The 12076-nt window shown below is 35.4% G+C and overlaps 1 protein-coding gene across 5 annotated transcripts in view; it reads right to left on the bottom strand.

Moving 5' to 3' along the window:
* Nucleotides 1-3561: 3561 nt before the first annotated feature.
* tn (tripartite motif containing protein thin) overlaps nucleotides 3562-12076 on the bottom strand; it is a 74034-nt gene continuing 65519 nt past the window's right edge. For all 5 annotated transcript variants that reach the window (XM_074099860.1, XM_074099858.1, XM_074099862.1 and 2 more), the window contains one exon: nucleotides 3562-7507. In XM_074099860.1, the coding sequence (XP_073955961.1) occupies nucleotides 7294-7507 (214 nt within the window). In that variant the 3' untranslated portion in view covers nucleotides 3562-7293. The remainder of the gene's footprint in view (nucleotides 7508-12076) is intronic.

Here is a 12076-nt window from a genome sequence, read left to right as displayed (position 1 = left end):
TTCCGTAGAAGAAGGTGACATATGCACAAGTGAACTCGACAACGCGTGTCTGTTCCGGCGTAAATGGTTACAAGTGCTCTTACAACTCTGAAATTCTATCTAGTTTCCATCGATTAATGGTAACATAACTATATACATCGTGCTTATTAAAACTTTTTCTGATCGTGAAATCTATAAAACTTTTATTGCTAAGATCATAATACGTTACGAATATTTTTTTTTCCAATTTATATTGATTTACTATAAATAAAGTTCTAAGAGGTAATATGCTACCTTTTACTCCGGAATCTAACGGCAGAAGCACTTAAACCGTAAAAAACATAAAAACACACTCACTATTATTTTTTTAAATAGAAGAAATAGCTAATTACGTCTTTCTGAACCATGATGACTATCCTCTGTTGGACCATTTGTAATAAATCATTAATTTCACTTGTACTTCGTTTGATTCGTTGTCTAGTGCCAAGTTTATAAGTCGTCTCGAGCGACGATTCGTTTTATTAGGAGTTAAATTCATAGCCCCACAAAATTAACATAAAAATTATAAAGAAACCCACACAAAGAAAACGTGCCAAAATAACATAAAGTAATAAAAACGAGTCATCTCCGCGAAAGACCGGTGACGACTGACGATAGAACCCCGCACGCGCCACTCCGCGGGGCGAGGCGAGCGGCGTGTAAAGTTCTATCGAGATGTATAACTTTCTACGTCGAGCTCATATCACATGGAACTTTTTTAGGGGTTGAAATCTCAAAAAGTACTTGGATTTGGAGAAATAATTTATATACAGAAATGAAGCTGGAGAATAGCTTAATAAAACAAACAATAAATCAATTTTGGTCATTTCTTTCATACAAACCTTTTTCGTCGCATGGGACGAAATAATCAAAAGAAACCAAACAATGTCAAAGAAAATTAAAAAATAATTACAACTACAAAATAAAGAGTGAGGCATCCTCTTTATAAATAACATAACCTACAAACTAAGACCTAAACTACAATGATGTAAATATTTATTTATCTATTTGTCTTTGTAATTGACTTTTTATAACTGAAACAGTAAATTTAATTTTCAAATTTGATGACATAAAAAAACACTACTTTAAGGCACTAAAAAATCTTGATCGTCTGATAATGAACATAGTAAATATATCATAAAATGTATGTATCTATTTGCAATGAAAGATCAACGACTAATAAAACAATAAATTTAGAAATTCAAAAAACCCGACTGCCTTAAAAAATACTAAAAAGAAGAAAACAAGTCTAGTGGGCTAGAACTTTGTTAAGTAGCTAACTTAGGCAGTCGGGTATTTTGATTTTTAAATTTATTGTTATATTTCACACTTTTCTGTGAAAATGGTATATTAAAACGGTTATAGTCCATACATTTTTAGAATGGGCTAATTATTAGCTTTCATTTGATACCCCACTCGATAAGTTTGAATAAAAAACATTTTTTGAAAACTTACAATTTGATTTGATTTGATTTTTTAAGAATTTCATGTACCCAGTGTCACTCGCTTCATTAAGACGAATCCAATGACGTATCATTTATCAAAATCGGTTCAGCCGTTGCGTAGTTACGAGAGGACATAGGAATAGACATACATACATACATACGCGTCAAACACATAACCCTCCTTCTTCGCAGTCGGGTAAAAATGAGTGCTTACCGTGTAGCGATGGCCTAAATTAGCAGAGCCATATTGCAAATTCCGTTGCAATTTGTGCATCAGCCATCTGGATAGCATTTGACTGCAATTGATGCAAGCGATAGACATTGTTCCTGCCAATAACGGTTGAAACAGCTAATTGTTATCTTTGACCTCACAAAGCGTGAAATTCTGGGTTAAACGTTTTTTCAGATCATTGTTTGTATCAAGATTTTTTTGTTGTTGTTACGATTATTGAATTTTTTTATTTCTTTTATTCTACTGGATCGAAAACGAGCAAGTGGGTCTCCTGATGGTAAGAGATCACCACCACCCATAAACATCTGCAACACCAGGGGTATTGCAGTTGTGTTGCCAACCTAGAGTTCTAAGATGGGATACCTCAAGTGCCAGTAATTTCACCGGCTGTCTTTCTCTCCACGCTGAAACACAACAGTGCAAGCACCGCTGCTTCACGGCAAGATTAGCGAGCAAGATGGTGGTAGCAATCCGGGCGGCCCTTGCACAAGGTCCTACCACCTGTCTCGAGCCCATGTCTCTCTGGATATTGAAATAGATACATTTTCACCTCTGATAATATCGTTATACGATCCCATCGCTTTTGACTCGCGTCTCTTAGCGTCATCGTGAGAGAAATCGCAAGCACTTACAGAGGCCGTTAGGGCCGATAAGAAAAATAAAGGAGCCGCTCTCTCATCAAACCATTACGACCTTATAGTAGGCGATAGTTTTGTAGTAAATTCTTTGAGTGACGTCACAGTCACGTGGACATTCTAAAGGTTCCCGCTCATTAGCGTGATATTTGGACCGAAAACGAGACTTCTTTTAGATTAAGGGCGTTTATACCTGTTGAGCTGGCAACGTTGCATTTTTGCAATTATTCGTGATAGACTTTTATATTCTTTAAAAACGAATAAATGTTTATTAACGGTTTTAAAAAGAAAATAAAAGTCTATCATGCATAATTATTGGAGTAATTAACTTTATATTAAGAACAGTTCTATCAGACCACATTTTTAATTTTAATTCAATTTTTATGGAATAATCGAGTAAAACTAACAAAAACGCAACGTTGCCAGCTCAGCAGGTATAAACGTAAACGCGATACAAACTTATACACCCGGTTTTTTTTTACTTTAAATTTGTTTCTTTTTAGGGTTCCGTACCCGAAGGCAGAGAGATGGAGTCTTCAATGTCGCTAAACTGTCTTTCCTTCTGTCCGTCACAGAGCTATATTGTACAAGATACAAGAACCGTATCTTATCAGATCTTATATAGTGTTCACGTGTGGACCTCATAGATTTTAACGTGAGTGATTTTGACTTAAGCTTTTATCTGCACCGAGCAGGAGCCAAGAAAGTGTAATATTCTGTGCAGCACGCATCAAGTGCTGTCAGGCAAGGAGCCAAACTAATTTCCAGTTTGCGCGTCCTTCGTAAATGGAACAGGTTTCATTAGGATGATGCTTTGACTTTATGTATATTTATATGTCGGCGGCCAATCGTTAAATCCGCCAGATCACGAAATTCCTAGGTATATCCTGAAATGGCGGCAAGCGAGCGTGCCGCGGCAGCGGCCGGTAAAGTGCCAGAATCGATATGGCGGCGTTTCATGATATGCCTAGGAATTTCATGATCTGCAAACTGGCCACATCATGAAATCAATTCCAATTGAAATTAACCACGAGCTAATACGGTGAAAAACCTGCACAAATCTGTGAAGTAATTCAATGGTGTTTGTGGAGTTCCCAATCCGCACTGGGCCCGCGTGGGAAATACGGCAAAAGCCCTTTCATCCTGAGAGGAAGTCTGTGCCCAGCACGGGCTCGTATATAGGCTGGGATGATGATGATGATGATTATGATCAGTTTAAAGTAAAACAGCATTCAGTAACAAATCCTTTATTTTAAAATTGAAAACCTTACAAAATTTATTCAACATACGTATATATATTTACTTAGTTATTTATACCTAAAACTAAGAGTGCAATAGCTACACAGGTGTCAGTAAAATTGCAAGCATTTAAGTGTACATTAAATAAGGAAAATTGCAAACATTGGGAGAATTCACTGAATAAATAAAAAAACGAAGAACCGAAGCTTTCAATTAAAACAAAAACTAGCTTTTAACGCATTCACTGCCACCTGACTTGGCCACTGGTGCCACCGACGCACATGTGACAGCGGCACTGGGCGCAGTTCCGAAAACGCATGTGTGCGTCGGTAGCAGTGAATGCGTTAAGCCCTTTTCACTACCCAATCGTGTAATATTTTCTTTGATATAAATACCTACAATAAACTCACTATGTAAAATTTAGTGCTCAGGTAAAAATTAGACTTTTTGTCTTTCTATTCATGCGGATTTCAGTGAAGGGGTGTTTGACAAAGCATAGTTTGTCTGCTGTATAGTTCTTTTACCGTAACATCCATAAGCTAAAATGCATACTTATCAACAAGCTTTTATTTAGTTTCACCTGTCCCTTTGTCTGTCTGTCTGTCTGTAATCAAATTTGACCAACTGCCAGCAGTCAGATTTACCTAATTGAAATTTGGAATATTTATGTAAATCGCGTGACAATACAAAAATCTAGTAGTGACATCCTGGTAGTCCAACCAGGATCCTCTCAGTAGGACGGAACTCTTGGTATGCAAATGTAGTTTGGATGACAATGCAAGTACAGCCAACAAAAACTACAGTCAGCAAAAAAGCTTGTATTAAAAATGAAAATTTTATGGATGGGTTAATACTCGTATGCCTTTCTCATAAGTTTGAATTTCAATATATGAATTATCTCGTCTTATCTAGCACATTTTTTTTTCAAATTGCACGTTATTTTTTTATAATTTTATACAATCTTTTCTTGGCAACTGTTCTTCCAGTTATCCAATATTAAGGACTCTAATTCAGCAATTAGAGTTGTAAGATGTAAGAAGAAACTTATTGTTAAAAACTTTTAAAAATTATTGTTTCTTTGGCATTTCTGACTAGACAATATTTAAATACCTTTCAACATATAATATGAAGCCATCATGGACCCTTACGCAGAACACAATGAAGAAATTGGAGGCCTTCGAAATGTGGATTTACTGCCGCATTCTAAAGATTTTGTGGCGTGACAAAGTAACCAAGGTGGCAGTATTGCAAAGAACGGGCAAGCACTTTGAGCTTCTAAAAACCATCAAGCAAAGAAAGTTGTGTTACTTTGGGCATGTAATGAAAAACGCCAAGTACAGAGTTCTCCAGCTTATTATCCAGAGGAAGATTGCCGGGTAGAGAAGCGTGGGCAGGAGAAGATACTCGTGGCTGAAGAATTTACGGGACTGGTTCAACTACAGTACCACGTCCTTGTTTAGAGCAGCGGCCTCCAAAATCAGAATCGCCAACCATCCCGCCATGAGATTGTCCGACCTCCGATAGAAGAGGAATGGGAAGAAGAAGAAGATATATTCTAAAAAGGATTTTCTGTCATTAATCTTAAACATACATGGCATCGTTCAATTTACAATAGAGTATGCCTTTTGTCGCAATACAGAAAAAACCCTTACTTTAAAAGAAATCTTTCTTCACGTAAAAACGAAACAAAATCCTAAAAAACAGTCACGTATCCTGTAATCTCTTTGACTTCGAAAAATGAGGTCCAAGGTATATTTTCATTGGACAGGTATTATATACCTTATGCTCCTGAAATAAGGATTGCGTGGGTATAAGCACTGGGGAATACTATATTAAAATACAGCGCATGTATCGTAGGCATGAAGAGGAAATTGTCGTAGGCTGTATCTTTGATTAAAAAGTATACCTACTATATGGTTGATGATAAAAAAATGCAAGTTGTTAAGAATCCTAAATTAAAAATATGTTATAAATAAAAAATAGATAAGTAAACACATGGAAAAGTAATTGCATAGTTATAAATATTTATGTGATTTTTTTTTTCAGTATATTCCTATCTTTAGAATTTAAACTAAATACTTTCCTTCCAAGTGGTGTTGAAAATTTACATTAGTTCTATATTTTCCACGTGCACTTCGCCTAAATATAACGCGTTGTCTTTTTTTTTAAAACGACTCGTTTGCGTGTAGTGTACAAATCTGTTATTTTGGTGGTCATTATCCGCGACCATTCTCCAGGTTTACGCATTTAGTTTAATTAAAGCATTGCTCTTGTGATAAGAAACCATACATTAATTTGACAAAATGCACAGATCCAGAGAATAGCCGATGCAAGCGCAACATTATGCAAACACCGCTTCTATTTCAAATACGTCAAATATAAATTTAGAAACATGACGTCACAAAATATTGAGCAGAATTAACACACAAAAAATACATATTTTTTTAAGCATTATAATGTACGATATTTTTCTTAACTGTATGTTATATTTTCTGCACGAGTACCTACCTAGTAAATAAGTTTCCAATAAATATTTATGAAACGAATTGGTACACCAAAAGGCAAAGGGTTCCCTTATGAGATTTTCAACTAAAAATATTATACAGATAAAGATAATGTTTTCCCGTTGCAAAAATATCTACTTATTTTGTGCTAATGAAGATTACATTTGAAGCTTTGCAAACTCATTTAATTAATTTGTAAAATTACAATTAGTCCGCGAGACACTTTTTTTTACGGACTTAACTATAATTCACAAATAAAAATTCTTAGAAAACCCTTCATTAAACCAATATCGAATGGTTGGTACATAAAAAGGTATCTTTTGAATGTTCATTAATGTTGAAATGCTTAGATTTATACATAAATGTATCGTGCGTTGATGTTCTCTGGTCAGCATTTAATTTTAAACACAAAAATCATTTCATTTAATTAAGAGCTGGCCTTACCACTCTGACAAGATTCTGGTATTTTATTTCACAGATACCTACAACGCATAACTAACGCATTTGTAACACATTTGTATTGGATATTTATTATCTGATTATGATATCTGATTTGATTTATAATACAAGCATTATTTGTTATGATGGTCAATAATGAGGACTGCCATGTCTATTTTAGCAGTTTGAAATTGAAAAGCAGTTAATAATAGGAAAAGCGAAAACATCTGTAAATAAAAAATCACTGCAACGTATTTTAAAATACTTGTCATATAATAAACATACACAAAATACATATATTTCCAAAAGAAAATGAATATATAAATAAATTAAATATATATCAGATAAAAAGCGATGTCGAATAAATTACAGTAAAAGGTATTTTTCTTATTATATACAGTTAAAGTAATAATTGACTAATAAACAAAACTATTAAGAGCAAAATGATACAACCGTTTGGGTACAAAAAAAAATGCTTTACAAATTGACAATGTTTGAAACAGAAAAAAGGTACTCATTATGATTCCAATTAATTGACTTTCAATAAATTGGCTTTAGAAAACCAATAAAAAATGATTATTATTATTGTTGCTTTTAAAACTTTTTATGGCTCGTGTAACTTTTTTCATATCAGCCAGTGATAAATCATTATTCATCAGAAAAAAATACTGTTTGGCTGTATAGAATAAAAAAACAGCATTTCTTTTACAAAGTAACACTGGCCGGTACGAAAAATAAAAAAAAAGCTCTATTTCAGTCAGTGACGCATTTGAATTTAAAATTTAGAACACTTGTACCCTGTGATTTTCCCTATCGCATACAATGATGTTCCCTCCTGACATAACGGCTATGCCTTCGAGGCCCTTGAATTCTCCATCGCTCGAGCCCCAAGATCCAAAGGCTCGTAAGAAGGCCCCGTCAGGGTGGAAGATCTGGATACGGTTGTTACCGGAGTCTGCTACTACTATGTAGCCTTGATCGTCTACTGCCACACCCCTGGTAACAAAAGAAAAAAAAAATTTTAGGAAGGATTAAGCAGTGCAGGGGAGAAAAAGAACTTGTCCGTTTTTCAGTGTCCAAACGCTCAGATATACATATATGCATATATTTTTTATAACCAAATAAATATCTGATTTAGATGAAAACTACGCGCACGTCGGTTTGGTGCGCGAAATGTCCTGTCGATAACTTGCTACGATCAAGGGAAAAGCGCCCAAAACCACGTTCCTTGTCTTTTTATACGTGTCGCATTTTCTTATGTACTGAGTTGACCGTTTAATGTATTATTATAATGCCTAATAAGACTAGGCGTAATCGTATTTTATGTTAATTTTCTTTGTTGTTAATTTTGGATACTTATATTTTGCACGCTATTTTGTCAACGGTTGGATGACAAGCGTCCCTATATTATATTTTGCTACAAAACCTCACCTACCCTTTTCTAACATAATTAACTATTCATTTTATTTTATAAAATAGCAATAGTTAAGTAAACTAAACTAATAAATTAAAAAAATACTGTCGTTTAGTATTTTTTAAAAGAAACCTCAATAGAAATCGACTTCGCAATTTTTGATTAAATTCCCAAATAATCGTATTATATGGTTTTCAAGTTGATACATTACAGAGTGCTGTTACATTGAAACGTAGGCCCAAATGCGAAATAGTTTGCAATGAGAGAATATCGATCAAATATTTACCAGAGCGCGGTCACAATGGTGGCACGTGCAAATGCGGCCATGTTCGATGTGCCACAGATAATATACGAACGGTACTGTCAAAATACTGTACAAAAATACGGTACTGTAAAAAAGCCGTGGTGGCCTAGTGGTTTGACCTATCGCCTCTCAAGCAGAGGGTCGTGGGTTCAAACCCCGGCTCGCACCTCTGAGTTTTTCGAAATTCATGTGCGGAATTACATTTGAAATTTACCACGAGCTTTGCGGTGAAGGAAAACATCGTGACGAAACCTGTATAAATCTGCGAAGCAATTCAGTGGTGCGTGTGAAGTTCCCAATCCGCACTGGGCCCGCGTGGGAACTATGGCCCAAGCCCTCTTGTTCTGAGAGGAGGCCTGTGCCCAGCAGTGGGACGTATATAGGCTGGGATGATGGGATGATGACTGTCAAAATATTTCAATGTTTTAATTAAACTGACAGAAATATCGCAAAAAAAAATAAAAAAAAAAATATTGCAAATATATCACAAGGCTAAGGTGTCACTTGGTTCTAAATCTAACAAAAATAAATTAAACACCAATTAAACAAAATGAGCGCATAGAAGACCGCATAAAATTATAAATACCAGTTACTTGTATTTCAGTATTCAACAATCAAATTAGTTGAGGATTACCAAATGTATCGAGTGATCATAAAAAAATAATTTATTAATGATCATCAAATAGTAGACTAGGTACAGACAAGAAGAATAAAGAAGTAGAAGAAGAAGATACTACAGAGATTTATATATTTGAATGATGAAAATGTACAGTCAGCAAAAGAGCTTGTAAGTATTAAAAATGTTTTTTTAACAAAGAATTTCGCAATTTACTCCACTGACTTCTAAGAGAATTCGGTTTTACTGTACAATCTGCCTCAGAGTATTCTGCGATCCTTCCAAGATGGAGTCGACAAACGTGAATATTTGGCAGCCACTCGAAATCGTACCCAAAGCTCGCTATACACACAACGTTCAACAAGGCGTTTGTAAGTAGCTATGTACGTACGTGAGTGTTCACACTCCACTACAAATCGTTCGTCTCCTTATTAACTGTAATAACTAGGGTTGTAACGGAATTCAACTCCGCCTCTGCATATGCGGAGATTCCGTACCTCCACCGAAAAAACGTACCTAAAAAAACCGGCCAAGAGCGTGTTGGACACGCCCAAAATAGGGTTCCGTAGCCATTATGAAAAATATTAGTAATATTTTCCTAAGGATTTCGTATTTTGTACGGAATATTCCAAGTTTAGGTATATTTTATACCTTACGCTGCTATTTACTCTTAAACAACTAATAATTCTCATGAAAACTTAACCGTTATGGTTTTCCTTGTAAGTTTGATATACTTACTACCATCCTGAATTTTTTCACTCACCGGTGTAGATTCGATTTTAATGAAAATTTGCACTTCAAATTTCAAGATTTTGCAAAAAAATCACTAAATAGAAAAAAAGTTGTAGCAACCCCCTAATGGTTATAAAAAACCTATCCAACGATACCCAAGTACGATACTACAAGGTTGGATGAGAAAAAGAAATCACCCCACTTGACGTCTATGGGAGGTAGTCTAAAAAATTTTTTTTATAATTTTATTGTACCATTTTATCGGCATACATTACATATATATTCGTGCAAAATTACAGCTTTCTAGCATTGATAGCCCCTGAGCAAAGCCGCGGACGGACAGACAGACAGACATGGCGAAACTATAAGGGTTTCGTTTTTGCCATTTTGGCTACGGAACCCTAAAAACGTACCTCCGCCACTGCATTTGCTTTCGTAAGAATTTTGCGGAGTTTTAATGAAAGAAAGAAAGAAAGAAGAAAGAAAAAGTTTATTTTGGCTCCAAAAATGTACCACCTAAAACTAAGACTAGAACTAGCACTAAAACTATGTTACTAGGTACACAGCAGGATACCAAAAAGGGTCTCCACTCAGCATGTGTTGCCGCACATTATGTGCAGTAACGCTGGTTTCTGTGGAGCCCAAACGTTAAATAAACATGTATGCATGAGCCAGTTCCTTTGCCCTAGTCAGACGGAGAAAAAAAAATTAAAAAAAAAGAAGAAATTAAGAAATTAAAACCATAGACAAAGGGAGAAGATTAACATCCTGTTAATCGTTCAAAGGTTAACTGGAAGAGATCGTCGTTCGCCAATGTACTTTTTATTATTATTTTATTTGTTAATTTCATGTGTTTTTATGTACAGTAAAGAGTGTACAATACAATACAATACATATAACGCGGGAAGGAGCGATGCTGGATCGCTAAATCGTTGTGTTTGTGAAATATAATTAAATCACCCCTTCTTAAATTTAAGAACTTCGCGCTTGTCGGCGGAGTAACTGCCACTCCGCACGGTCTTCGGCCGGCACTTTCTCTTTCACCTGGACGAAATAGGTCAATCTTTGATCTTAGATTGCCCCTTCTTAATTTGAAATATAAGGGAACTCTACACTGGTACAAAGTGTACTTATGTTTGTACCTACCGATTTGAAATAAACATTTTTTGCTGTCTACCTATTACCTACTTTACTAAACCATAAATTTGTATTTGAAACACTTCTTATTTCACCTTTGCCTCCGCCTTCATTAACTTTTGCATCCGTATTCGCCTCCGCTTAAACCTTCGTTACAACCCTATTACAATATAGTAACAAGCGATACCTTGTTAGATTCGAAGGAAGGGGGGGGGGGGGAATTTACCACGACCTTGCAATGAGGGTTTATGTCTTATGTTTCAGGCTTGGGTTGGGCTGGTATCGTAAGATCCTTTGGACATAGTTGAACGTGGCGAGCGTCTTAACTCTATTACACTATAACAGCGTCCCAAACCAGCCCGCTTTAACATCCTTATCACTTTGCATTTTCAATTTTAATATTTTTTAAACGTTTTTTCTCTATACATTTTATTGTAAAAACCGAACCAACAAAACCAACAAACTTTCTAACTTTGCGTCTGTAACATTATTAATTCCATCCGTATTCAAATTACTTCCTTCATTGGATGTCTTATTCTCACGCATTTCACATCAGTTTTGAATCAAAGAAATCAGTTTCAGCAAAGGAAATGTGCGGAATATTAATTTCCCGTCGCGATATTTTTATTTGTATGGAAAATAAGATTTTTTTGAAGTTCTCGATGGCCCGGAATGATTGGATTGCGTGCGAAAGTCGTCAAGATAGACGAAAACACAGCTTATGTTTGTTACAGTGCGATAACATTTTAGTTAAACGCTTAATTTATTTCTATCAAAAAAAAATAGGGGGAAGCAAATGCGTACTATATTAGCTAGTTCTTAATAGATCACATTTAGAGGTTAAATTGGAGCGTGTGAGCTTCGCACCTGGTCAGTTGGTCACGACTTTAATCTAAACATAACCCAAAAGAAAAATTATTTTGACGAAGTTTTTAAATGCCATTGTCGGCCATTGTTGGCCGCAGTGAAATATTTTTCAGATAAAAGATGCTATAATTCTGTTTGCGCGTTTTATACGATGCATAAATAGTGACCACAATAACATTATTTTGAATATTTTTTTCAGTGCCGGGACCCCCTTTTCTAAACCTTAACCCGCTTGTCCGGGTTTTTAGCCGAGCAGTTTTAGGACCTTCTGGGACTTTTAGACAGCAACGATTATGGGGCCTGGTTGGAATGTAAAACTAATTTCATTGGCAGAAAAACACATTATTTTCTAAAAACGGGCTAAAACGAACTTTTAGGATTTATGGTCAGGTAACTTATGGGAAAAATGTTGATGTAAATCCGTCTAAATAAATTAACTTAGAGTCACATAATAAAACTGAGCGTTTTTTACTAGTGTCGCTACTTCTATTTTCT

The sequence above is a fragment of the Choristoneura fumiferana genome, chromosome 17 (assembly GCF_025370935.1).
Source record: "Choristoneura fumiferana chromosome 17, NRCan_CFum_1, whole genome shotgun sequence".
NCBI classification, from domain to species: domain Eukaryota; kingdom Metazoa; phylum Arthropoda; class Insecta; order Lepidoptera; family Tortricidae; genus Choristoneura; species Choristoneura fumiferana.
The sequence above is the reverse complement of the archived record's forward strand: the minus strand, read 5'-3'. Positions and strand labels throughout refer to the sequence as shown.